This window comes from Callithrix jacchus, chromosome 2 (genome assembly GCF_049354715.1).
Source record: "Callithrix jacchus isolate 240 chromosome 2, calJac240_pri, whole genome shotgun sequence".
Lineage (NCBI taxonomy): Eukaryota > Metazoa > Chordata > Mammalia > Primates > Cebidae > Callithrix > Callithrix jacchus.
Window position 1 is genome coordinate 9994443 of NC_133503.1, and position 26355 is coordinate 10020797.

General features: G+C 53.7%; 3 protein-coding genes across 6 annotated transcripts; 1 reads left to right on the top strand and 2 right to left on the bottom strand.

Moving 5' to 3' along the window:
* Nucleotides 1–325: 325 nt before the first annotated feature.
* On the bottom strand, nucleotides 326–12332 carry BUD23 (BUD23 rRNA methyltransferase and ribosome maturation factor). 3 transcript variants are annotated; one of them, XM_035279950.3, is made up of 12 exons: nucleotides 12256–12332; nucleotides 12120–12157; nucleotides 8999–9094; nucleotides 8829–8911; nucleotides 8635–8731; nucleotides 7060–7156; nucleotides 5608–5658; nucleotides 4838–4923; nucleotides 4594–4639; nucleotides 4227–4285; nucleotides 836–925; nucleotides 326–686 (listed from the first exon to the last, which is right to left on the bottom strand). In XM_035279950.3, exons 1-12 carry the CDS (start codon nucleotides 12301–12303, stop codon nucleotides 632–634), a joined length of 846 nt encoding a protein of 281 aa, XP_035135841.1. In that variant the 5' UTR covers nucleotides 12304–12332; the 3' UTR covers nucleotides 326–631. The 3 variants fall into 3 exon arrangements, with proteins under 3 accessions (XP_035135841.1, XP_054103488.1, XP_078211102.1); XM_054247513.2 differs by having other exon boundaries at nucleotides 12072–12157; XM_078354976.1 differs by lacking the exon at nucleotides 12120–12157.
* A 163-nt stretch (nucleotides 12333–12495) lies between these two features.
* Nucleotides 12496–14912, top strand: DNAJC30 (DnaJ heat shock protein family (Hsp40) member C30). Its single transcript, XM_008981555.5, has one exon. The coding sequence runs from the start codon at nucleotides 12504–12506 to the stop codon at nucleotides 13191–13193; it is 690 nt and encodes a 229-aa protein (XP_008979803.1). The 5' UTR covers nucleotides 12496–12503; the 3' UTR covers nucleotides 13194–14912.
* A 6370-nt stretch (nucleotides 14913–21282) lies between these two features.
* VPS37D (VPS37D subunit of ESCRT-I) lies at nucleotides 21283–25583 on the bottom strand. 2 transcript variants are annotated; one of them, XM_008981576.5, is made up of 4 exons: nucleotides 25323–25583; nucleotides 23824–23995; nucleotides 23312–23394; nucleotides 21283–22375 (listed from the first exon to the last, which is right to left on the bottom strand). In XM_008981576.5, the coding sequence occupies exons 1-4, from the start codon at nucleotides 25458–25460 to the stop codon at nucleotides 22019–22021; spliced, it is 750 nt and encodes a 249-aa protein (XP_008979824.1). In that variant the 5' UTR covers nucleotides 25461–25583; the 3' UTR covers nucleotides 21283–22018. The 2 variants fall into 2 exon arrangements, with proteins under 2 accessions (XP_008979824.1, XP_002743977.1); XM_002743931.4 differs by having other exon boundaries at nucleotides 21283–22381.
* Between the last annotated feature and the right edge of the window lie 772 nt (nucleotides 25584–26355).

Sequence of the window (26355 nt, forward strand, 5' to 3'; positions counted from 1 at the left end):
CACTAGACTAGTTGGCAGCTGACTGTGCAGCTCACTGCAACAGGTGAGGCTGGGGCTGCTGGACTGGCATGGCCTTCACAGCAAGGGAAACCAGACTGGCCAGCAGGCACCACTAACATTTCACCCAGGCCCTCTTCCCCACTTAGCTTAGTGTGAGATGTTATAGTCATGGAAGCCCCGAATTAAAGGACTCTGTTCCTTGCAAATTCAAAGAATGTTTTCATGTATGGAAGTTTTTTAAACCTAGTAACTGCCTGGTGAGTCGTGCACTAGCCCAACAGAGGAACCCAAGTTTGTTAAGAAGCAGAGCTGGGAGATGCCAGAGTTTCACAAAAGGAATTTTTACTTCTTGTTTTTAAACAAAGAGCTTTTTTTTTTTTGCCCCTAGAAACGAGGTCTCACTATGTTGCCCAGGCAGGTCTAAAACTCCTGGCCTCAAATGATCCTCCCGCCTCAGCCTCCCAAGGAGCTGGGATTACAGGCACGAGCCACCATGCCCAGCCCAGAGAACTTTTTTTACTGCAGGAAACATTTTCAGAACTTTAGAACTTTTCTCAACTACTACTGGCAACGGAACACGTCAGTATAGAAACCCACGGAGGCGAGCGCCTGCCCAGAACCGCATGCTGACTCAGAAGCGGGGCTTGCGCTTGCGGCCAGTGTACCGGGTGTCGGGTCTGACTTCCCTGTGCAGAAAAGGAACAGGACAATCTCAGAAAAAAAGATCCAAGCAGCCCTGGACTCTTCAAATGCAAGGGAACTCAAGTGGCAACAGGCTTCCACCCCCACCCCTACCCCACCATCCCCCCCTGCCAGTTCCCAGTCTGGCACTCACCTGCCCTGGCGCCTGTGCCGCTCCTTCTTCTCCAGTACCCATGCCCGGCTCTTCCTCACCATTGCCCGCCTCAACAACCTGAATGGGACCCTATGGTGGAGACGCAGCTATGAGCTAATTGATGACACTGCCCGGGCTGGCCCCCACATGTATCCATGGCAAGCTTCCCTCTGAGTCTGGTGGCCTCGGATGCCTTCCCTCAAAGGCTCCACCTTCCTAACTACAAGTCCCCACTCGACATCCACCAGGGCCACGGCAGTTAATGGGAAGATAGGGCAGGCCGGGCCAGGCATGGAGATGTAAAGGCGAGCGAGCAGCCTGTTCCCTCCTTGGGAAGTAGCTAAGCAGCAGGAAGCAGCCGCTTTCTACCCGTGCAGTGATGCAGCAACACCTGGACTTCCAGTGCACAGGCCACAGTTCACGGCAGGAGCTCGGGGAACACAGCTTGGGGGCAGAAAACCGGGACAGAAAGGAGGGTCTGAAAAGGCAGGACTGAAGGATGTGAGGGAAGAAGGAAAGAGGACTGGAGTAACCCTGAAGACCCCTGCGACCGTCAGGAGAAACCAGAGACAGGGCGAGCCAAGGAGCCGCCATTTGGACGCCTGAACCTGATGGGCCAGCACAAAGCAGGAGCAGCGGCACAGCAGGGCTGGAGAGACAGGACAACTCACCTCAAGATTCTAGAAGGAGTATAAAGTGGGAGCAGAATGGCAAACGGGGCAAGAGGTGAGCCATGGGAGAAGCAGCAAGAGAGAAAGTTATCAAGGGAGATAAAGGGAGGAGGTGAAGACACAGCGCCCCGAAGCACAGGTTCGCAAGGGAGAAGTGGGGGCCCATTCCTCCAGGGGCACATGAGAGGCATGGGAGGGTGGAGGCCAGGAGGAAGGGAGGAACAGGCCAAAAAAATACAGCCTGGAGACTGATCAAGTAAAGGCTTACATGACTTATTCTTCACTCACCTATGTACTTTATAACAAGTGTCCTGAATGTGGTCAGACTGAGGTGACAGTAAGAGGAGCCCCTCCCCTGCCCTCTACCTCATCTGAGGAACTCAAAGTATGAGCCCACAGAACAAGGATGGCAAGGTACATGTTAGGCACGGTGAGTCCTGGCCAGCAGGCTCTGCACCCTCAACACACTGCTAAGATGGGTGGCACTATCCCTGCTTTTCAGAAGCTGAGGAATGGAGGTTCAGGTCATTCAACTTACCCACGTTTACTTTTAGGACATGTCATCTAAAGACACCAGTGTCAGGACAAGAGCGATCCTAAGGTGCATGGAGGAGCTGAGGCAATGTGTACTTCCCCTGTGAGGGAGGAGATGGGGTGTTCCCTGGGAGCACGAGATGGGCGCCTGAGAGAAGGGGCATTCCCCCAGCTCCCCATGGGGAATGGGCTAGGGAAGCTAAGAGAAATGACCAAAGGTCCAAGGGGTCAGGCAGCATAAGCCTATGGTGGACGCGAGGAACACGTGACTTTCCCAGTTGTGGGCCTTCGAAACGCATGCATCTGGGGCCCATTTTTCCTCTTAAGTATCTTAAAAGTCTGAAGACCTTTCCCTCATGTCAACTGGAACTCAGAAATAACCTCCCTCTTCACTGCCTTATAATCAGTTATTCATTCAGAAAAACACTGAGATCGTCTTACTAACAAGACACTGTTCTGAATGTCAGGGAGGTAATACCAGTCCCCACCAAGTTTTCATTCTAGCTGGATACACAAATAATAACCAAGTAAACTGGTATGTGTGACTCAGAGCAGTGAAGGGTGTTAAGGAAAATAAACCCAAGTGGGGAATGGAACTGAACTGAGGACACTGAAAGAGCGATGACGAGATACAATTTACATCTTAGAAAAAAGAAAAAGGCCAGTCTTGCTGCTATGCAGAAAATAATCTGGAATAGGCAAAGACGGCAAAGGCAGGGAGACGAGGTGGACAGCTGTTCAGCAATCCAGGCTAGGGGCAGTGCTGGCGGAGGCCGGAAGCAGGGAGGGTCAGCATGGGATACACACTGAGGGAAGGACAACAGGGCTCGATGACAGGCTGACAGGATGCGAGATGTAGGGAAAGACAGGAACCATCAAGAATGGTAAAGAATGGAGGATAGCCAGGCACGGTAGTTCACACCAGTCATCCCAGAACTTTGGGAGGCTGAGATAGGGGTATCACTTGAAGCTGGGAGTTCAAGACCAGCCTGAACAACATAGCAAGACCCCGTCTCTACCAAAAACTTAAAAAATTAACCAGGCATAGTGGTATGCACCTGTAGTCTCAGCTACCTGGGAGGCTGAAGCAGGAGATTGTTTGAGCCCAGGGGTTCGAGGCTGCAGTGAGCTAAGATTGCACCACTGCACTCTAGCCTGGGTGACAGAGTGAGAACCTGCCTCAAGAAAGAAAAAAAAAGAGAGAACATTTAGGGGATGAAAACCAAGAGCTGTTCTCACTTAAATTATTGCTGCCAGGTGTGTACAAAGGAAAAAAAAAGGTAGAAAACCAAGAGCTGCTTTTGTTTGAGATGCCTGTGGAAAGGCAGGTATGGACACTGAGGAGGCACTGGGAAACCCCAGGTGGCTGAGACTGGAGACACACACACGTTTGGGAGTTAGAAACTTCCGGTTGGCATTTACAGCACCGCAAATAGAGAAGGAATCCAATCCAGGCTGCGCCCAGGACTCGAGAAGGCAGCAGCAGACTGAGGACCAGCCATCTATGGTGAGGAAACGAGGCCAGAAGGAAGCGTCAAGGAGGGTTTCAGACCCTATCACGCAGGCATGTTAAGGTAAGGACATTAAAAAAAACAGACACAAGTGACCAGACTTGGCTTGATGGAAACTGGTGGTGGCCTTAACAAGAACAATTTGTGATGAGACAGAACTATCTGCCTGAGAAGTGGGCTGAAAGAATGGCAGGAGGGAAAGAAAAAGGCAAGTCCGAGTTCTGCTATGATGGAAAGCAGAGGAGCTGTTACGGGGTTAATTAAGGGAAGAACTTTTCTAGAACAGGAGAAATTGTGCAGCATGTCTGTGTGCTGACAGGAATGACCGTAAGAGTAAAGCTGAGGATGCAGGAGGGAAGGGAGAGCCATGGCGGCCAAGGGAGGGGTCCCGGATGCAGATGAAAGGCAGCATAAAGAAGGAGGGAGACAGCCTGCCAGGCCTGGCAAGCTCACAAAGACAGTCCGGGCTGCACGGCTGCCCAGAGACATCCAGGACCCCAAACCCCTAGCCCCAAACCGGCACAGTCCAAATGGGGCCTGCCATTTCTACCGCCACCCTGGTGTCCCTGCTGCATGTAACCTGAGAGGCTTGGGCAAGAGCAGAGAAAATCGACATCTAACAAACACAGCAGCACCCCCTGCAGTTGAGGCAGGGTTCAACAGTTGCTTCATTACCTCTCATTGGTGAACACGGACTCCATGCGCTCATCTTCACCCTGCTTTTCACTCCGCCCCTGCAGGAACCAAAGTGCATTCAGGTCACCCTGAGAGTTCTCCAACCCATCTGCCCCACTCCAGAAGCCCGGCCACCCAGGCCTGAGCCCCTCCAACAGGCACGAGGTCCAGTCTCACGAGACTTTCTGGGCCATTCTGGGACCTGAAGAGCAGAGGTCTCTGCCTCCAGATTCCAGAAGATGTGAGCACTCCAGGCCTCTGGGGCTGGGCCCGGCTTCCCACCAGTGTTCTCCCAGCAGGCTCTGCAGGCTGAGCCCCACTGCCTGGAAGTCCAAAGAGAGAGGCCTGCAAACCAAGTGTCCCTCACCTCTGGGATGAACGTCGAAGACCCAGAAAACAAGCAGAGATAGAACCTGCAATGAAGAAGTGCAAAGTGAGGGCTGGGCAGAGAAAGCCCCACAGGGAGACAAGTCCTCGCCCCCTACTCCTGCCTGCCAGGACCCTGGTGACCCACACCCCAGCTCTCCCCTGGTCCAATGAGTGACCTGAGAGGGTTATGCCACTACCCACTCTCCCGCAGCCCAGGCAGCACACTGGATCCCAGCGCTCACTTCTTTGCTCTAGCACTGTTGGGGTAGTCTACCACCACGCCACCGGAGAAGCCCGCCCTCATGGCCTGGGCTGTGATCAGCTCCAACTGAGGAAAGAAAGGCACTGGGTCAGGCAGGGGAGGTGGGAGGAGCGGGCAGCTTCACCTCCCTCCCCTCCTTCAGAAGCCAGTCTGCTCCAAGACAAATCCTGCCTGGGAGAGCTTAAGGTTGCCATAAGCCATGTAGAGAAAAGTGCAGGCTGGAACCCGGCATGGCACATACCTCCCTTGAGAGAGTTAGTGAGCAAAGCGGCTCCACTCATTCTCACTTCCAGCCCAGGGACCCAGCCCCCCACCCAAGTTCAGGAAGGAGATGGCCAACAACTGGAAGCCAGTCTCATTCATATTATTAGTCAGGAACGGCTCTTCACTCATCTTTCAACATCTACATCCTACTACACTATTCCTTAATTACGTATTACACACCAGATGGTGCCCTCTCACCCCTCCTAAATGCCCTTTACTTATTTTGTTATGGAAATCAGTCATATCACCTTATCTGTAATACATGTCATCTGCCAAGGGAAGACAAACATTCCACCCCACATCCACAGATGCCAACCTCTTAGGATATCCGGTCACCAAATGTGCCATCAGGGGCCACACTAGGGTTAGGCTGCATGTTCCCTCCTTTTCCCACCAATCTTCGTAAGTTTCTTTGTCACCTCCCCAGGACAGCTCACCTGTTAAGTCCCCCCTCTCCCCTGCACACCCAGTAGCTGACGGACACACCTGCTCTGAGTTCTCAGGGTACAGCTGCAGGACAGCTCGGGATCCCCGGACCTGAAAGGAACAGAATCACTGTTTAACAAATGACCACATGAGCTTAGGGCCTGGACACCCTTCCTTTCCTTCATTCACTGAGTATTTCCTGAGTTTCTGTTACGTGTGAGGCACTGTTAGGGCTGGGGATATAGTCACGAACAAGAGATCACCCTGAACTTTGGAGCTCACGTTTTAGTAGGGTAGACAACTCATTTAGAGTAGGAAATGTTTCAGTTTAGTTTGCTTTTGGTTCCAAAAAGGCCTGTTTCAGATGGACACTGGAGCAGAAAACTCAAGTGAGGAGCTGGCTGTTTAAATGTATGTAGGGAAGAGCCCTCCGGCAGGCAGAAGAAACACAAAGGCCCTCAGTGTGCAGGAAGGAGAATTCACGTGATGTACAAGACCAGCGGCCAGCCATTGGCAGGAAGGATCCACCCCAGGAAAGCTAGGGGTGGGCTGGATCAGGCTAAGGAGGCCAGACCACCCAGATCCTTCAAAACAGAATCATTTTTAAGCTGGGGGCAGTGGCAAACACCTATAATCCCATCACTTCAGAAGGCTAATGCGGGAGGATTGCTTGAAGCCAGGAGTTTATACCAGCCTGGGCAACATAGCTAGACCCCATCTCTAAAAAAAAAAAAAAAAAAAAAAAGAGTAAAAAAATTAGCCTGGCATGTGGCATGTGCCTGTAATCCAAGCTACTTGAGAGGCTGAGGCAGGAGGATCACTTGAACCCAGGAGTTCGAGGCTGCAGTGAGCTACGATCACACCATTGCACTCCATCCCAGGCAACAGAGCAAGTCTGTCTCAAAAAATAAAATTTAAAAAGAACTCAGTTTTTGGACTTAAAATCTCAGACTATCTGCTAATCCTAGTAAACAACTGAAATTAACATCATTAGTTAAAAGACAAGATAAAGGTGAAAGGCTCTCTCTATGGTAAATAACTATTCTGTTCCCCATCTGAGGAAAAGTGTCAGCATCAGGAGGCGGGAGAAGTGAGGAGTCAGAAGGATGTGGGCGCTTCGGAAGGTACCCCTCTGGATGGTCTGGACATATCATCTCCATCCTCACTCTGCTCAGTCCGTGCCCCCCAACCAATTTCTGACTAAAATTCAGCGTAGCAGACATAGGAATTACGACCAACAGAAGTAGGCCCTGTTATGAGTTAACAAAGGGGTCTCTGATTTTGACGTCAGTGACTTCTGGGTTTGATTAGAGTGTATATCAGTCCACTGAGCTTGGACTTCCATTGAGGCTGAAGATCTGGAAAGAAGCAACCACAGTAAGGCCCTGCCACCCCATGCGGTCCCATACAAGTAGCTTACCCATCATGGGACACCTCAACTTCCTCATTCTACCTGCAGGACTAGGGAGGGACAGGCAGCCAACCCAGATGGGGAGAACATCTCATACTCACAAGAACAGAAAAAAGAGAAGCAAAAAAGCAGTACAGGCGCTTGACGGGGTTTTCAGACTTCTTGTTAGCATTACAGAGCCACTGCACAGCAGAAATGCTAAAAAGGAAGGGACCTAGTCAGGCAAGGACCAATCCACATTGCTCCCGCCAACCCAACCTGCTCCAAGCCTCTTGTCATCATCCGGCCTGGATTTCCAAGAGAAACCCTTCTCCCACACAGCTTCCCTTCTTAGAAAGTGCGGGTCCAGGCCAAGTCCAGTGGCTCAAACCCTGTAACCCCAGCACTTTCTGAGGCCAAGACAGAATTGCCTGAGGCCAGTTCAAGACCACCCTAAGCAACACAGCAAGACCCCATCTCTACTTAAAAGTATTTTTTAAATTTGAAAATTTTAAGACAAAGACAAAAAGGGCAGGTTCACTGCAAGTCATGACTCTGTTAACACTGAAAAATAGGACATACAGAAGGACTGCATTTATGTCCCTCAGTCGGTCCCAAGAAACCTTTTCTCAACCTTGTTTCCATCTGCATCTCAAGTTGAAAACTGTCCCTGTGTCAACACTGTCTGCACACACACTCATTGTTCCCTTCCACCAATCCAAGGAAACAAGCTTTAGACTACTTACACACACAGATCAACATTCTAAGATCTGTTCCCGAAGTGCTATGTAGATGCTCAACCCGACCCTGATTATGGAGAAAGGACTGTGGAGCACTGAAGAGATGGAGCAAGCCCAGCCTCTTCACCACCGTTCTTTGTTGGCAAATGAAATAAGATGCCTGGCTACTGGGGCCTCAAGATGGCTAATGAGGCCCACAAAATGGCTGCCAGAGGCTCAAAGACCACCTCCCCTCCCCCACGAGACACACAAAGCCCACAGAGAATGTGTACCCGTGATGCCTGAACCCGGCAATGCAAAATAACCACAACAGTAGACAAGTTTTATTTTTGAGATGGAGTCTTGCCCTGTCACCCATAATGGAAGTGCAAGGTCTTGGCTCACTAAAACCTCCACTTCCTGGGTTCAAGCAATTCTCCTGTCTCAGCCTCCTGGGTAGCTAGCTGGGACTACAGGTGCTCATCACCAAGCCTGGCTTTTAGTAGAGACAGGATTTCACCGTGTTGACCAGGCTATCAAGTTTTAGAATACAAAAAGAATGCACTCTTCGGCCTTACTCTGACCTTGTAAATCTGAAAATCCCATGGGATGTATCTGTAAATATCCTGCATGACTCTGCTGCACAGCCAGGTTTGGGAGGCACTGGGCCACAGGACTAAAAGCAGGAAGTGGCTGGGATGGCTGATGCCTGTAATCCCAGCATTTTAGGAGGCCCAAGCAGGTAGCTCACCTGGACAACATGGCAAAAACCCGTCTCTACAACAAATACAAGAAAAATTAGCTAGGTATGAGCAGTAGTAGTCCCAGATACTCAGGAGGCTGAGGTGAGCGGATCACCTGAACCCAGGAGGTAGAGGCTGCAGTGTGAGCCATAATCACAGACAGTGCTCTACAGCCTAAGTGACAGAGTGAGACCCTGTCTCTAAACAAATAAAAGCAGGAAGTGAATACCCTCACCTGATGCAACCATCGAATGTGCCCGGCTTGAAAGGGATGCCCTGGCCCATGTCCCCCAGAAGCAGGTCTCCCTCTACCTCTCGGTCCACGGCCTCATCTACATCAGAAAAAAGGCAGTCAGAGAGACAGAATACCCATGGCTTCTCTACACCCATCAGGTTAATACACCCTGGTGCTGGACAGGACATACTTACCCAGCATGGCAGGGCTGATATCCAGGCCCACCCAACAGTGCCCTTCATTAGAGAGGTAACCTCCACTCAGCCCAGTGCCACAGCTGGAAGACAGGATCAAGACCCAGGGTCAGTCTGCAAAGACTGACTTCACCATCTTAGACAATCTGAACCAGGCCCCAGAGTCTCACCCAATATCCAGCAGGTAACAGGGCTTATTCCGTGGCAGACAGAGAAGCTCCAGTGCTCGCCCAGCCATCCGGGTCTGGATCTCAATCATCCGGGAGCTAGGAAGGCAGAAACACAAGTGCACATGGAAAAGGAGTTCTGGGTGAATACCTCACCCAGACAAAAAAAAAAAAAAGAAAAAAAAAGGCCAAGTTAAAAAAAAAACGGATCAATCATTCCGAGATACCCTTTTCTGACTCCTTCTAAGTTCAGATTGACAAATTCAACTATTTAAAAGTAACCCCAAAATTCCACGTAATTCAGGACGTTATTTTGTGATAAAAAATTATCACTGTACTAGCTGCCAAGCTGATGTGTAAAAGCAAATCACTTAGCTAATAAAGATTGGGTATCTGCAACTCTATTAGGCTCTGCTGCTCTAGCACTTGTTGAAAACATTTTCTGCAAGAATTATTCTCCAGTTTCTCATCAAAAGAATCAACAATCCACAGAAACCTACAGCAGCGCTGGCCATGAGAAGAGAATGCAAGCCACATATGGCTTTCCAATAGCCAGTCAAAAAGAAATGCAAAGAAACAGGTAAAATAAACTGGAGTCATATTGTTAACCCCATATATTTAATAACCTATTTTCTTCAACCCATCACTTTCCAAATACCACGTCAACATATAATCGACACAGAAAGTCATCAGTAATGACCGTGCCTGGTGGTTCACACCTGTAATCCCAGTACTTTGGGAGGCCTAGGCAGCCGGATCCCGTGAGCAACTTACCAGATCCCTGGGCAACATAGCCAAACCCCCTCTAAAAAAAATCACCCAAGCTAGCGGAGAGCATGGTGGCAGCCTGTAGTTCCAACTACTCAGGAGGTAAGGCTTTAGCACTGCAGCACTCCAGCCTGGGCAAAAGAATCAGACCCGCCTCGTACAAAAAAAATTATCAAGATTATCCCGGCCTTGTGGTGACCAGTGCCTCTAGTTCCAGCTACTCAGGAGAACGGCTTGAGGCTGCAGTCGTTAGGGATCACGCCATGGCATTCCAGCCTGGCTGACAGAGAGACCCTGTCCCTAAAGAAAGAAAAGTTATCCAATAGCTATTTATTGAAGCAGGGTCTCACTCCGTTGCCCAGGCTGGAGTGCAACAGGCGCGATCTGATCTGAGCTCACCTCAACCCCCGCCTCCGCGCTCAAGTGATTCTGCTACCTCAGCCTCCGGAGTAGCTGGGACTATATGCGCCAGGCGCCTGCCACCACGCGCGGTTAATTTTTGAATTTTTTGTTGAGACGGGGTTTCCCCGTGTTGGCCTGATTGGTCTCGGAATTTCTGACCTCAGATGATCTGCCTGCCTCTGCCTCTCAACGTGCTGGGAGTACGGGGGTGAGCCACTGCGCCCGACCAATAGCCACTTATTGAAATAGGGCTAGTCTCTCAGTGATAAGAGTATGGAAAAACCGCAAAATCTTTTTTTTTTTGAGATGGAGGCTCGCTCTGTTGCCAGGCTGAAGTGCAGTAGCTAGATCTTAGCTCAGTGCAACCTCCCCTCCCGGGTTCAATCAATTCTCCTGCCTCAGCCCCCGGAATAGCTGGGATTACAGATGCCCGCCATCATGCCCGGCTAGTTTTGTATTTTTAATAGAGACAAGGTTTCGTCATGTTGGCAATGCTGGTCTCGAACTCCTTACCTCGTGATCTGCCCACCTAGGCCTCTCAAAGTGCTAGGATTATAGGTGTGAACCACCACACCCGCCCCCCAAACTTTTTTTTTTTTTTTTTTTTTTTGAGACGAGGTGCCGTGGCTCACGCTTGCAATCCCAACAGCTCAGGAGACTGAAGCTCGAGAGAATTTTTCAGCCCTGAGGTTGAACCACGTTGGGCAACACAGGGAGACTCTGTCACTACAAAAATTAAAAATAATTGGGTGGATCATGAGGTCAGAAGATTCAGATCATCCTGGCTAACACGGCGAAACCCTGTCCCTACTAAAAATACAAAAAATTAGCCAGGTGTGGCGGCATGAACCTTTAGTTCCGGCTACTAGGGAGGCTGAGGCAGGAGAATCACTTGAACCTGGGAGACGGAGGTTTGCAGCGAGCTGATATCTTGCCACTGCACTCGAAGTGGCGAAGAATGAGAGACCCCGTTTTAATTTAAAAAATAAAATAGGCCGGGTGCTGCGGCTCACGCCTACAATCCCAGTACTTTGGGAGGCCGCGGCGGGCGGATTCACCTGAGGTCAGGAGTTTGAGACCAGCCTGACCAACATGGAGAAATCCTGTCTCTACTAAAAATACAAAAATAGCCGGGCATGATGGCGTGTGCCTGTTATCTCAGCTACTCAGGAGGCTGAAGCAGGAGAATCGCTTGAACCTGGGGGGTGGAGGTCGCGGTGAGCCGAGATCTTGCCATTGCACTCCAGCCTGGGTAACAAGAGCCAAACTCCATCTCAAAAAATCATAGGAAGCAGCCACGAGTGGCGGCGGGCGCCTGTGGTCCCAGCTACTGGGGAGGCTGGGGGGGGGCCACCGACACCCGACTAATTTGTTTTTTGCGGAGATGGGGTGGGGGGGGGGTCTTGCTGCGTTGCCCAGCCTGGTCTCAAACCCCAGCGGAAGCAATCCTCCCGGGAGGCCTCACCCTCCCAAAGCCCTGGGACTGCTGGGATTACAGGCGTGGGCCATCCCACCTGACCTCAAGTCTGTAGTTGCACAAACCACCCTCTAGGAAATTCAGACAGTACCACACCGACGGCCGTCGTGGAGACTTACTGGCAAACAAGGCGCCGGGATAAGCACCCTACGGACATTACTTCCTTCCCCCCCACTAGGACTGACCCCTCGCCAGGACCCACCGCCCACATGCTTAGGACAAGCTGTTACACACTCGACTTTGAAAACCACCCACGGAAAGCAGGCGCGATCCCCTCTACCTCAACACTGAGGCACCGAGGCCCAGAGACGTCGGTAATTTAAAGGTGATTTACCAAAGACCGAAATGGCACCCACCCGGGTCCTTCCTTCCCCGCACCCCCAAATTCTACGGGCTTTCCGAGCAACGCCCGCAACCCGGGCAACTTGCCGCTTCCCGACCCCCGGACGCCGCGCAGTACTCCGGGGCTCCCCTCACTTGGAAACGTATTTCCGGGCTTCTTTCTTGTCATAAAACTGGGAAAAAGAGAAAAAGAAATGGCAGGTGGAGAAGGAATTCAGACGCCGCGGCCGTAGAAATGGGGAGACGGGTGCCCGCTGACCCCAGAACTTACCAGCTCCGGGGGGCCGCCGTGCTCCGGACGCTGGCCACCAGACGCCATCCTCACTCCTCAGCGGCACGCCTGCAACTGGCGTTTCCCGGAGCGAGCGCGGCTTTTATGTCATCAGCCGGCGCCCGCCTAATAATACGCATGCGCCACCCCCTCTTTCGCCCTCCTCTTTACCTGATTGGCTACAGGGCGACCAACCGGCGCCTCCCATTGGCCAGTTTCTCTTGCCCCGCCTGCCGAATCAATTCAAGATGGCAGCCAAGTGTGGGTTGTTGTTTCCACGACTGTTAACGTGGAGGTTGCTACAGGCCCGTGGCTTTCCACAACGTTCTGCACCCGGCCCGGGCCTAGGAGCGAGGCTTTATTCCCGGGGCGACTCTTCGTACTCGCGCACAGCGCTATATGATCTCCTTGGCGTCCCCTCCACAGCCACGCAGGCCCAAATCAAGGCGGCTTACTACCGTCAGTGCTTTCTCTACCACCCGGACCGCAACTCCGGCAACGCCAAGGCTGCCGAGCGCTTCACCCGCATCTCCGAGGCCTACGTGGTTCTGGGCAGTGCCACCCTCCGTCGCAAGTATGATCGCGGCCTGCTCAGCGACGAGGACCTGCGCGGACCCGGCGTCCGGCCCTCCAGGACGCCCGCAGCCGACTCCGGCTCGCCGCGTCCCCCGCCGCCCACCTCTCGGACCCACAGCGGTTCTTGGACCGCCCCCGACGCCAACCGCACGAAGTTCAACTTTGACGCCTTCTACCAGGCCCACTACGGGGAACAGCTGGAGCGGGAACGGCGCCTGAGGGCCCGGCGGGAGGCTCTTCGCAAGCGACGGGAATCTCTGGCCCTGACCAGCCGTCCCTGGGAGGACATCCGAGACACGGGTGTCGTTTTCTTCCTCTTCGGAATCTTCATCACCATTGTCATCGTTGGCTTTTATATTTAGCGGGAGAGAGGAAGGAAGGGGAGCGTCCCCAGCCAGCCCCCAGAAAACGGCCTTTTTTCCTGCCCCAGAATTCTTGGCCATTGATAGCCTACCTCAGCTGGGATCCGAAGGAACTGTGCTCCCCCTCCCCTCCCGGACCCACCCAACATAGCCGATGACCTGCACATCCCTTCCCTATGGTCCAGAAAAGGAGGCCTCATATGCCTGAGAAAGAGGCCCCACGCTAAAGAGTCCCGAGAGCTCACGAGTGAGGGGTCCCTGGAGTCTCCAGGGTGCTTCTTCCAGAAGTTGCCTTCCTGCTTCCAGATGTGGCTAACTTCTGTAACACTCGCTGTAGCTTGATTGTAAAGCCTCGGGCAGGATTTATCTGCTCCTGCCCCGCGTGTGTACGGTGGGGCTCCTCTGTAACCTTGAAATGTGCAATGTGACCATTTGTTGGCTGCCAAAAGAAAAGGTCTGGGGTTGTACCAAACTTGTCTTTCTGTGAGTTCCCCAAGCGGCAGGTGAGACCTGGTCCAGGGTAAGAATGGGGTCTGTGGACAGCCTGCCATTCCTCCCTCTAAAGTCAGCCCCCTGGGGCACTCCCCTTTCTGTTGATAGCATGTGGGAGTGAGGAAACAAGGTCACTGAGCATAAGGAATGTGTGTTCCTGGGCCCATATTAATGTGTGACCTTGGAGAAGTTACTCTGTGAGCCTGACAGCAGAGGAGAGAATCATTTGACATTGTTTTGTTTGTTTTTGTTTTTCAGAAGGGGTCTCGCTCTGTTGCCCCGGATGGAGTGCGGTGGTGCAATCTCGGCTCACTGCAACCTCTGCCTCCTGGGTTCAAGCTATTCTCCTGCCTCAGCCTCCTGAGTAGCTGGGATTACAGGTGCCTGCCAACATATCGAGCTAGTTTTTGGATTTTTAGTAGAGAGGGGATTTCACCATGTTGGCTAGGATGGTCTTCAACTCCTGACCTCAGGCAATCTGCCCGCTTCAGCTTCCCAAAGTGCTGGGATTTCGGGTGTGAGCCACCTTGCCTAGCCTATTATCCATTGTTCTAATCTGTGGGGATTATAGCATGATGCTAGCAGGGCCGCCTTCATCCTTGGGACAGTGTGGCTGTCCCCTGGCCCTCCTTTTACCAGCCAACCCCATTGCACACTGTGCAGCCCAGCCCCTCCCAGAAATGGAATGCCAGACTCCGTGCTTGAGTCTCCTGCTGCTGTTTAACTTGCAGTGCTTATCACAGGCCCTGCGTGAACCTTTGAAACAAGGCTGCTTGATGCTGGGGTAAACTTTGGGACTTTGGGAGTAGACAGGACTACGGAGGGATGGGGGCCTTGCTGTTCAAGGTGGCGACTTGGTTCTTTATGCAGAGCTGACTAAAGGCGTGGTTTCTTTCCCCTCTGTTTCATGTTAACTAGTTGCTCATCGTTTGGTCAGAGCTGCTGCTGAGCGCTCTGAACTGTGAGTCACTGGACATTGGCAGTGAGCTGGCGGTGAGATTGTAGGTGCTCGAGTGTTTACGCACAGGACTGAGTGTAAATCTGTAAAAAGGGAAAATCCTCGCAAGAGGTCTACGAGATGGATGAGGGCCCAAGTCTAGGGTCTAAACAAAGCCAGGAGTGGTTTGATGTACTACTGAGGGCCATAATTGCGTGCAATCCCTGTACTCAATGTGTTGTGTAAAATCCTTATGTAAAATGGGATAAACCCACAGCTGGTCCTGCTTAGCCTCTTGAAAACCATTCCATTATTCTATCCTGAAAAGAAAAAAAAAAAAAAAAAAATATATATATATATATATATATTTGATTGTCTCTTGCCTTGGAGAGTGGGGGTATACTCCTAGTCAGGGCTTTGCAGTGACCATATGATTCAGTAATGAAGATCTGGGGCCTGGCACAGTGGCTCACGCCTGTCATCTAAACACTGGGAGGCTGAGGCAGATGAATCGCTTGACCTCAGAAGTAGGGAGACCAGCCTGGGCAACACGGCAAAACCCCACCTCTACAAAAATTAGCCAGGTGCGGTGGCAAATGCTAGGTGTGGTAGTTAGTCCCAGCTACTCGGGAGGCTAAGGTGGGAAGATGGCTTGAGCCTGGGAGGCTGAGGTTGCAGTGAGGTGCCATCCCGCTGCTGCATTCCAGCCTGGGCAACAAAAAAAAAGAAAACAAAGAGATTTGAGCCCGGTCTGGTTCAGACTTGTCTGGTTCAGTCAGCCTGGACTTGGGGGGAGGGGAGGTGTACTTTTTAAAAGAACATTTAATGTTACTATGTTTCATATTTGGAAAACAGGACAGAGTCTTTTCTGGAAAAACAAACTGCTGGAAGTGGAGTGTAGCAAAATGTTCTGAAGGGGGGCAAGGGCGTTTTGTTTCTATGGAAAGAGGTTGGGTGTGGTCGGGCGTGGGTGGTCGGGCATGGTGGGTCGGGCATGGTGGCTCATGCCTGGAATCCCAGTACTTCAGGCTCATGAGGGTGGATCACCTCAGGTCAGGAGTTTAAGACCAGCCTGGCCAACATGGTGAAACCTCCTCTCTACTAAAAGTATAAAAATTAAGACAGTCTTGGTGGCATGTGCCTATAATCTCAGCTACTTGGTTGGGAAGCTGAGGCAGGAGAACTGCTTGAACCCAGGAGGTGGAGGTTCCAGTGAACTGAAATCGCACCATTGCACTCCAGCCTGGGCAACGGAGCAAGACTCTGTCTCAAAGAAAAAAAAACCAAAGAGGTGTCCTTTCGGTGTGGGCTTGTAAAGCACTAGCAGTATACCAGCATAGGCTCCTTGAGATAGAAGTTTGTTTTCCCACTGCAGATCCCAGCCAAGAGCATTCCCTACAGGCCCCAGAATCTGGAGTAGACAGAAAGTTCCAGAAGGTTTCAGACTGGGGGTGCGTCCAGACTGAAATAAACTTACAGGGCATTCCATGGAACTGTAAGCAAAGTATTGTGTAAGGTTTACTAACCCTCAGCCTCTCCCATGGCCCAGAACAAGGCCCACTCCATTCATAAGTCCATTCCCGGGTGCCTCAGGGTTTTGTGGGCCAGACCTCACCTCTCCCTGCCGGCCCTGAAACTGTGCCTTTGCTCTTCATGGGAAGGGCAGTGGGTGGAAGGCTTTTTGAAGGACCCCCAACAGGTTTCCATGGAAACAGTGCTCTCCCACTCACTCAGATCGGCTTGAGTCTTCCCTTTCTCTGCTGCTTCCCTGCAAGTAGAGACCAGACTGGGCTACGACCTCAGCCCCTGCCTTCTAGGGGCTATTCCTCGATTCCCGGTCGTGGACGATGGCTCAGACGTGCCCAGCATTAGTCCTTTTTCTTTGTTTTTCACAAACTAAAACAGAACTCCCTAGAAGTTTGGACCTAGGATGGGAGAGCAGGGTAAAGGGGCCAGGCTGTGCTCAGTGGGGTGGGGAGGCAGGTAGGCAGCAGGCATGGGTCCTGAACCAAAAGTGCGCACGTCCGGGCAGTTGTATCGTCTTTGAGCTTCACTGGGACCTTGTTTCTCCTGGGCCAAACTGCTTTTCCCCCCTCTGTTGCCCTTTATTTACTTATTCATTTATTTAGAGACAGAGTCTTGCTCTGTTGCCAGGCTGGAGTGCAGTGGCCCTATCTCAACTCACTGCAACCTCTGCCTCATGGGTTCAAACAATTCTCCTGCCTCAGCTTCCCAAGTAGTTGGGACCACAGGCATGCGCCACTACACCAAGCTAATTTTTGTATTTTTAGTAGAGATGGGGGTTTCACCATGTTGGCCAGGATGGTCTCAATCTCTTGACCTTGCAATCTGCCTGCCTCAGACTGGGATTACGGGTATGAGTAATCCCAATCTGCCTGCCCAAAGTGCTGGGAATACGGGCATGAGCCCCTGCGCCCAGCCATGTTGCCCTTTATTTATTGCTGGATGAGATGACCCTTTACAGATCCCAGAGTTGAAGGAGTAGGGTTCCTCCTACTTCCTTCTGAGGTTCCTGCATTTCATTCATTGGGTGCACCTCTGTATGAGCCAAGTTGATTAGGAATAGCTTAGCTTAGGCCTCAGAGCTGTCCTAATGGGTCACGATTGGCTTAGAGTGGCCACCAACACTCCCTTTTTCAGAAATGGGAGAGGTCTGTGTTTCAAACTGTTGTGTTTCCTGGAAGTCCAACAGACCCCATGCAAACAGGCCAAGAGAGGGACGGCTGGTAAGAGGAGGTACTACCTCAGTCCACACTCTGGAATTCAGTGCGCTAGAAAAGTTGGCCCTGTCCTGAACTTTCCTCCTCTCAGTTCCTCAGCACTGTGATGAAGTCACATACTGCCACCTGCCCATGGGCAAGATGATGAGGGAAAGCCAGGCATGGTGGCGCACACCTGTGGTCCCAGTTACTTGGGAGGCTGAGGCAGGAGGATCGCTTGAACCTGGGAGGTGGAGGTTGCAGTGAGCTGAGATTGTGCCATTGCACTCTAGCTTGGGCAACAGAGTGAGACTTCATCTCAAAAAAAAAAAAAAAAAATCTTCATCTCTACAAATATTAACCAGGCATGGTGGAACGCACCTATAGTCCCAGCTACTTGAGAAGCTGAGGTGGGAGGATGGCTTGAGGCCAGAGGTTGAGATTGCAAGTAAGCTATCATCACATCACTGCACTCCAGCCTGGACGACAGAGCAACACCCTGTCTCAAAAAAGAAAAATGTGTCCATGTAGATGAGACACTGCAACACAGTTTGCTACTCTTCCTCCAACAGAGGTGAAGTGTAAAGACCTTTTGTCCACTGGCACCATTTTTCCCATAGGAAAACATTTCTGTACCCCACATCCATCAAGAGAGAAAGCAGAAAAGTAAAAAGGGACCACGTAATTTCAGAAAAATAGGGACAGGAGGTACTTCTTGCTGGAAAGGGACTGCTTGGCACCTCTGTGTCACCTTCCTGACCCATGGAGGCATTTGAGTTTGCAAATTTCTACATCGTCTGTTGCTGCAAGAGCCTGCACTTTATACAGGGAAGTTGAGTGAAATCTTATTGCAATGATAAGCTCTTAGACACGACCAGAGGCCTTTTGGTACAGTAACCCCAGTTCCTTCACTCCATCTTTTGTGTAAAAATCCTTGTATACACTGGGATAAACCGCAACAAGTCCAACTGGGTCTCTTAGAAACCATTCGATTCTGTAGCCTTGGAGGTCAGGGGCAAGCTCTTAGCCATAGCTTTGCAGGGACTACATGATTCAGTGGGGAAGCTTTGAGCCCACACTGGTTGGAGCCTGCTTAGCTCAGTGAGCCTTGATTGGTTAAGAGAAAAAAAAAGCACATTTAATGTTACTATGTTTCATATTTGGAAACCAAGAGGGGGAAGGTTAGAAAATGTGCAGAAGCTAGTGATTGGCAAAGGAGGAGGTACACATAACAGACTTTCTCAAGGAACAGGGAGCTCTGTTTTTGTCAAAAAGGGGTGGGAGTTTTATTTGGAGATTTCGTTTTGTAAAAGCAAGGCGGTATCTAATAGGTAGGACCTTTCTCATGAGCCCCCAGATGCAGACCCTCAAGTTTGCTCTCTCTCACAGAAGATCATAGTCAGGAACATTCCTGGGGCCCCCAGAATCTGGAAGCAGCAAGTTCCAGAAGGTTTTAGGCAAAAGGAAGGGCCTAGAGTACTGCACCTTCCAGAACATTCCAGAACCTTCCAGAACAGTCTACTTTCAAGCAAAAGGGGTGAATGATTTTTTTTTAAACCATCCAACTTTAAGCCTTAGGTGGCCCACCCAGAACTGGGCCCACTCCACTCTGGGGGTGTCCTGCCTCTGGTCATTTTCAGGCTGGAGCTCAACACAGAGGGGTCTCACTCCCTGCCCCTCAAAAGCAGAATCAGCTCTGTGCAAGACGAGGTGTGTGGGAGGCCTTCTGAAGGACCCCATCTGGTTCCCATGGTAACACTTCTTCCCAGTCCCTCTCTTGTCCAAGTCTCAACTTTCTCTGCTTCTTACCTGCCCTGGGGAGGGGAGGCTGAACCTGGTAGCCGCTGCCTTCTGTTTTTTTTTATTTTTAAGATGGAGTCTTGCTCTTGTTGCCCAGGCTGGAGTGCCGCGGTGCCATCTCAGCTCACCACAACCTCTGCCTCCCGGGTTCAAGTGATTCTCCTGCCTCAGCCTCCCGAGTAGCTGGGATGACAGGCCACCCACCACCACGCCCAGCCAATTTTTGTATTTTTAGTAGAGACGGGTTTCACCATGTTGGCCAGACTGGTCTCGAACTCCTGACCTCATGATCTGCCCGCCTCAGCCTCCCAAAGTGCTGGGATTACAGGTGTGAGCTACCGCGCCTGGCCAACCGCTGCCTTCTAAAGGCTGCTTCCCAATTGATGATAGTGGAAAAAGGCTCAGATCTGCCCAATCTTTGCCCCCTTTTCCCTTTTGGTTGCAAATTCTACTCCATGTGCATCATGAAGGAAAGCCAAAAATAAATAAATAACTGCAGAGGGACCGTGCATTTTCAGAAGAAAATAAAATGAAGGCAAGAGTACTTTTTCATGGGAATGGACTGCTTTGCACTCTGGAAGCTTGGACCAGGAAGCAGACGCCAGGGCAGGAGGGGCCAGGCCTGTGGCAGACTGTGCTGAGACAGGGAGCCAGAGGAGAGCCTTCCAGGGCTGCTCCTTCTTCTGACAAATCAGCAGGAACTCAGCGGTTCTGGTGTCCCTCCGCCTCCAGCAGCGGAAGTGCCAGCAGAGAGGAGAGTGGAACCAAGACCAAGGTGGGATGGAGGTTCTGAAGTGGGCACCCTCAGCGCTTGAACCGTGTCCATAATAAGCCTGAAGGCTCGAAGGCTCTCACAGCGCCATCCCTCTAGCTACGGTCTAAATCCCTAAAAAGCCTATCAAGCAGTCATTGCCCCCACATCAGTAGGGATGGGGCCATCCATCTCACAGAGCACCTCTTGCTTCTTTTTTTTTTTGAGACAGAGTTTCGCTTTTGTCACCCGGGCTGGAGTACAGTGGTACAATCTCCACTCACTTCGACCTCCGCCCTCCCTGGGTTCAAGCAATTCTCCTGCCTCAGCCTCTTCAGTAGCTGGGATTACAAGTGCCCACCACCACACCCAGCTAATTTTTGTGTTTTTAGTAGAGATGGGGGTTTCACCATGTTGGCCAAGCTGGTCTTGCTCTACTGACCTCAGGTGATCCACCCACCTCAGCCTCCCAAAGTGCTGGGATTACAGGCGTAGGCCACCACGCCTGGCCTCACCCCTAATTTAAGGGCCTCAAATGGAGCCTAGATCTGTCTCCCTGCGGTTTCCACCCACTGGTCTTGACTCTGACCTCTGGCTGTAGGTGACCCAGCCCTTTAGAGATTCAGTCTCAACATCACACACAAACACACATTTCACACAGATCCTCAGCTGTTCCTCACTGAAACCGTTCCTTTCTCATCCTTATTTCTCCAAAGGTGCCATTTGGTGCAGGGGTGGGGGTATCCCTCTTTCAGGATAAAACTTATGTGAACCCACCACCTGTCTTTCCAGATAGTTATGTCCTTGTTAACATGGACCAAGACCAACTTAGCTTTGTAGGTTTCCACAAAACTGTGACTGTCCCATTTGGTTTGCAAGAACTTCCATGCCTCCCTGCCAAATGTCATGTCACTGGACTTGACCTAAGCTGACCCAGGGCATATCCCATCCTTGTCCCACACTCATCGGCCAAGCTGGCACCTAGTGTTCCCCCTGGCTAAAGACAGATTCTATCAGTCCTGCAGGACACACTCCATCGCTCCGTGGGGACCGTCATTTGGCAGGCCAGAGAAGGACCAGGTACCATCCTCATTGGGCTTACGATCGACCCAGGAAAAGAAGGTGTGTACAGGTGAGGCAATTGGAGAACCAAGATGGAGCAGTGCATGCTTCTGACCGGAAGTGCTGGGAAGTTAAGATTTAGGAAAGGCTGTCATGGGTTGGTAATCAGAGCAGGCTTCATGGAAGAGGCAGCAGCGGTGTTGGACCCGGACAGCTGGGCTTTGCATAGGCAGAAAGGAGGGAAGAGCATCTCAAAAGTAGGAAGTGGAAGCACAGGAGCTGAGCCCTGGAGGCTGAAACAGCAGAGAGCAGTCCGGCAGCATGTCATCCTCATCATCACATTTATTGACGGCCCCTAAGAGGCGGGGCTGGGGACAGAACGTACAAAGACAAGGACCTGCCCTCAAAAAGCTTCCATTCTAAGGAGACAGGGACAGAAAAATACAGAATGGTCTTTCCTGGGGATGGCCCACTCTCACCTGCGCAGGTCAGAAGCCCCTGGTCTACCTTGGCCCCAGGGTCTGGAGCATATGAGGGGCATGTAGTAGCCCCAGAACCACCGTGTCCCTGGCCCCACAGCCAAGGCCTGACCACCTGGCTCCTAGGCCGTGGGCCCCAGAATTTGGAGGAAACGTAGGCTCAGGACATGATGTAAAACACTCCCGGCGGCCTTGGCTTGGCGTTGTGCGAGCCCAGTGGAGTGGTGGGGTGCGATGGTCCCCTTGGCAGGGCCCCTGGGGGGCGCAGGCATCTTCCCAGGCCCCCATAGGTGAGTCAAGTTCTTTTATGGGGCTGGTCCACCACCCTGGAGGCCCCGGGCCAGGGAAACAAAAAAGGCAGGGTGTCTTCAGCGCCAGGGGTATAACCCCCTGCCCACCCCCACCCAGCCCCCTCTGGGGCCTCTCCAGGCGACCCTCCTCCCCAGCTCAGCCTCCAGGGCCAGGGCCTGCCTGAGGCCAGGGGGAGGGGCCTGCCCCTCCCCCCACCCAGGCAGTGGGGGAGGAGGAGGAGCCACGCATCAAGTTTGTCTAGGACCCCCCACTGGGGGGCCACACCCTGGATCCTACCGGTGCGGGGGCTCTGGCTGCGAGGGCCGAGGGCTCAGCAGAGGGGCCGGGCCGAGGGGGCACCCGGGGGAGCCCTTCAGTGGGGGCACTGGGCGGGAGTCCAAGGGGGGCAGGCTCCGGGGCACTGCTGGTGGCCCCCGGGCAGCCCCAGTGGGCAGGACAGCTGCAGCCGGGAAGGATTTGGGGGGATCGGCAGCCGAGGTGGGGGCCGGCTGGGCAGAGCGCTCCCTGCGCCGCAGCAGCTCCTGCAGCTTCTCCGCCTGCGTCCGCCTCAGGTGGGCCAGGGCACGGCCACGCTGGAAGGCAGGCAGGAAGGCCTCCAGGCTTTGCTCCCCCAGCAGCAGCTGCTCCATCTGCTCCTGGGCCAGGAGGGAAGGGAGGGCTTGGGAGGGGCACAACCACAGACTGGGAGCTGGTCCTCACTCCCACCCCCCACCCCGAGGCCCTCCCCGTGGTGATCACCCCTCAGCTGGGGGACAAGGTACCACCTGCATTCCAGCCAGGGCCTGCCTCTGACCACTTGCTGGGTGAACTGCGGACAAATATCCTTTTTTTTTTTTTTAAAGACAAGAGTCTCACTGTCGCCCAGGCTGGAGTGCAGTGGCGCAATCTCAGCTCACTGCAACCTCCACTTCCTAAGTTTAAGCAATTCTCCTGCCTCAGCCTCCCAAGTAGCTGGGATAACAGACATGCACCATCACCCCCAGCTAATTTTTTTTTTTTTTTTTTTTTAGTAAAGATGGGGTTTCGCCCTGTTGGTCAGGCTGGTCTTGAACTCCTGACCTCAGGTGATCCGCCTGCCTCGGTCTCCCAAAGTGCAGGGATTACAGGCGTGAGCCACCACGCCCGGCCCTAACTTCTAAAATAAGGATGCCATCACCAGACCTGCTGGGTCAGAGATGAGGCAGGAGCAGAGGCAGTGACACATGAGGTATAGACTTCACGTGGCCTCCTGGGGCCCACCACCTTCAGCTCACTGAGCGCAGCCCTCCCAAACCAGCACAAAGTCTGCTCCTGCTCCTCTACAGCCCCAGATCCACGCTGCCCTGGCACAGTCACAGGGGACCCCGAAAAAAGTCACAGGTAGTAAAGTGAGCCCTGCTGGCTGTCCAGTGCTGGTGGACAGCAATGCTAGCCTCTCCTATGGGCCAAGCATTCAGGGTGGGCTTCCTGAAGGAGGGGCTTCCTGGAGGAGGGGCTCCCTAGCCTTTGGTGTAAGAAATGAGCCCAAGAGTGTTGTAGGATGAGTCTCTCTCCTGGCCCCCAGCCCCAGCCACCCCTCCCCTCACCTCTGCCTCCTGCTCCGCCTCTTCTAGCTCAGCCTGCAGCCAGCCCAGTGCGCAGTGGGGACTCCAGCGATGCATGCTGTCCTCTGAGGACCACAGAGGGACAGGGTGACAGACAGGCCAGGGCCCCGCGTTTGCATGCTCCCACCGACCCCGTGTGCTTCTACATTTCCCTCCCCCCGGCCTAGAACCTTAGTTTCCTCATCTGTATGGTGCCCATGTGACCGCTTCGTGGATCCCACCCCTACCAAGTTTCTTCCCCTTGTCCTATTGCAAAAGAGACAGTGGAGGCTTTGTCCCCCAGAGCAACTCAATGGGACCCCTGGGTATTGCGTCCCCTTTCTCCCACCCAACCCTCCTCACTCCCTCTCGCTTCCTCAACTCTATTGCCCAGGAGGCCAGGAGCAGGTCCACCCAGGTCCCATTCATCGGAGCCTGGCACTTTCCAAGGCCAACACGCCTGAGGGACCACTGCCCCCGCCAGCCCCAGGTGGCTCTCCCAGACGTGCCCTCACCCAGTCGCTGCAGCTTGTCAGCGCAATTCTCGGCCACCTCCCGCAGCTCCTGGTATTTGATGGCCAGGGCAGCCCGGCCCATCTCCAGGCGGGGCCGCAGGGCCAGGTTCTCCTTGGCCAGCGCGTAGTTGGAGGCCAGGCAGGCCTCACGCTCCAGCCGCAGGCCCTGGAACTGCGGGCAGAGAGGAGCTAAGAGGCTCACTCGGGGGCTCTGTCCCGTCCTCCCTACTGCCACGCTGGACGACTGTGCCTTCCGGCCTGGCCAGAGGCCCCTGTCAGGCCCCAGCCTCCACGGTGGCGAACCCAACAGGTGAAGGGACAGCGACAGGCCGGGACCAGACACCCAGAGCCACTCAGGGGGACCCTGAGCTCCCTCTCTGGCCTCAGTTTCCTCTTTTATAAATCGAGTTAAAAACATCCACTTACCGGGTTGTTTCGAGACTTAAGTGAGGAAAACTATAAAGGCCTCTACAAATGTTAGTTAATTTTTAATTTTTCAATTAATATGTCTGCTCAGGTCCCGGAGGAGTGCTCCTCCCTCCTCTGCCCCATTTTCCACGCATGGACAGCTTCCCTGTCACTCCAGGCCTTTGTCTGTTTCCTCCTCAGGTGTTTGCTCTGAAAACACTCCCACCCCCTGCTCACCCTCTCCAGAGGGATGTCCGCACCCTGTCCCCTCACAGCACCCCCACGGGTCACCCTCTCTCCCTTCCCACCCCCTCCTCTGCCCTCCAGTGGAATCCTCACACCCCAAGGAATACACACCCCCTTTTCCACCCTGCTCAGGCTTACAGCAGCCCCTGGCCCTGGAGAAGGCTTCTTCCTTGTCTCTAGCAGGGCCCAGCCTCCCCTCCCTGCCCCTGGAGAACGCACTCCCCTCCATCTGTCCCCTGTGGGATGCATAAGCCCCTCCTCGCCTGCCTGCTTTCAACACACACTTTCCCTTCCTGCCCCCCACAGACACCCAGCCCGGGCCTATCTCCCGTGAAATATACAACTTTCTCTTACGGTGGCTATGCAATACACACGGCAGCTTCCAGCACCCCTCCCCAGCGCCAGGCACAAAGCCCCCTCTTGCGCCCTCAGAATGCGTGGACCCCCACAATGGCCCCTCCAGGTGTCAAACAGGCCCCGAGTTCTCCCCGTGGAAGGCGCCTCCTCTTTCTGGCCCTTACAGAACGTGGGTGTGCGAGCCAGGGCCCCCCACAACACAGCCCCCCGGAACACACCTCCCCGGAGCATCCGCTGTAGGACACGCCTCGCGGCCATCCCGGGGGTGCACGGGCGCCTCCCCCCCGGTCCCCAGCGCCTCACCCGCCCCAGGCCAGCTCCAAGCGCCCCCTCCCCCGGGGGTGGCTCCGCGGGGCCCACTCGTACGTGCCAGGCTCCGCGCCCACGGGCGGCCCCGCGGCCCAGCCCGCGCGGCCCTTCGCTCGGGCGGCAGGTCCCGCAGGCCGCTGCCCGTCCCCCGCGCCCCCCGCCCGCGCCCCCCGCGCTACCTTCCTGCTGAGCCGCACGATCCGGTCCAGCTTGGGCTCATCCTGAAGCAGGTCCCGGAGCTGCCCGGTGCTGAGGATCCCAAAGCGCCCCGGGCTGCCGGGCTCCGGCCCCGCCCGCGCCGCCCGGGCCCGGTACATGCCGCCCGCCCGCGCCCCCAGCTCGGCTGCTGGCTCGGCCGGCTCGGCCCGCTCCGCCCCGGCTCCGCTCCGCTCCGCTCCGGCTCCGGGATCCGCTCCGGCTCCGGCCGCACGCGCCGCTCCGCCGCCAGGGGGCGCCCCGCCCGCTCTTAAAGGAGCCGCCGCGCCGGGGCTGGGGGTGGGGCTGGGAGGGGGCGGGCCGCACCCCTCCCCGCCCCGGCCGCGCCGCGCCGCGCCTCGCGCACCCCAGGATCGCCCTGCAGCCCGTTCTCCCCGCCGCCCCTCCCGGAATCTGAGCCGCCCTGCTGCGCGACCCAGCACGGGGCCCTGGCTCACCACGCCCCCAGGCACGGACTCTCCCACCCCAGGCGGATACAATTTGCAGGGCCCGTGCATATTTTCCCCTCGGATGGCAGCAACAATTTTCTGACTTTGGCCAGACGCCAGGAGCTCTTGCCTTGCTGCCCTTCCCAAGCCTCAGTTTTCTCTTCTGTAAAATGGGATTGGAGAGATGGCGAGCGCTGACTGCTGGCCGGGCGCGGTGGCTCACGCCTGGAATCCCAGAGATTTGGGAGGCTGAGAAGGGAGGATTGTTTGAGGCCAGGAGTTCGAGACCAGCCTGGACAACACAGTAAGACCCCATCTATATTAAAAAAATTTTTAATTTGTCAAAAGAGTGAAAAGAAAAATTTAAAGAAATACTAAAATGTTTTTTTAAAGTATCCATCTGGACAGGACAGGCGCGGTGGCTCACGTCTGTAATCCCAGCACTTTGGGAGGCCAAGGCAGGTGGGTCATGAGATCAGGAGATCGAGACCAGCCTAGCCAACATGAAATCCAGTGTCTACCGAAAATACAAACAAAAAAAGTATCAGCATATGGTGGCATGCATCTG

What these genes read in the sequence shown, in the direction of transcription:
- DNAJC30 (XM_008981555.5), top strand. Translation starts at nt 12,504, where the DNA reads ATGGCAGCCAAGTGTGGGTTGTTGTTTCCACGACTGTTAACGTGGAGG.
- VPS37D (XM_002743931.4), bottom strand. Translation starts at nt 25,460, where the DNA reads ATGTACCGGGCCCGGGCGGCGCGGGCGGGGCCGGAGCCCGGCAGCCCG. An exon ending in TCGTGCGGCTCAGCAGGAAG is followed by an intron (nt 23,996 to 25,322) that starts GTAGCGCGGGGG and finishes CTCTGCCCGCAG; the next exon opens with TTCCAGGGCCTGCGGCTGGA. An exon ending in TGACAAGCTGCAGCGACTGG is followed by an intron (nt 23,395 to 23,823) that starts GTGAGGGCACGT and finishes TGTGGTCCTCAG; the next exon opens with AGGACAGCATGCATCGCTGG.
- BUD23 (XM_035279950.3), bottom strand. Translation starts at nt 12,303, where the DNA reads ATGGCGTCTGGTGGCCAGCGTCCGGAGCACGGCGGCCCCCCGGAGCTG. An exon ending in TATCAGCCCTGCCATGCTGG is followed by an intron (nt 8,732 to 8,828) that starts GTAAGTATGTCC and finishes TTTCTGATGTAG; the next exon opens with ATGAGGCCGTGGACCGAGAG. An exon ending in ACCCTGAGAACTCAGAGCAG is followed by an intron (nt 4,924 to 5,607) that starts GTGTGTCCGTCA and finishes TTCTTTCCTCAG; the next exon opens with TTGGAGCTGATCACAGCCCA.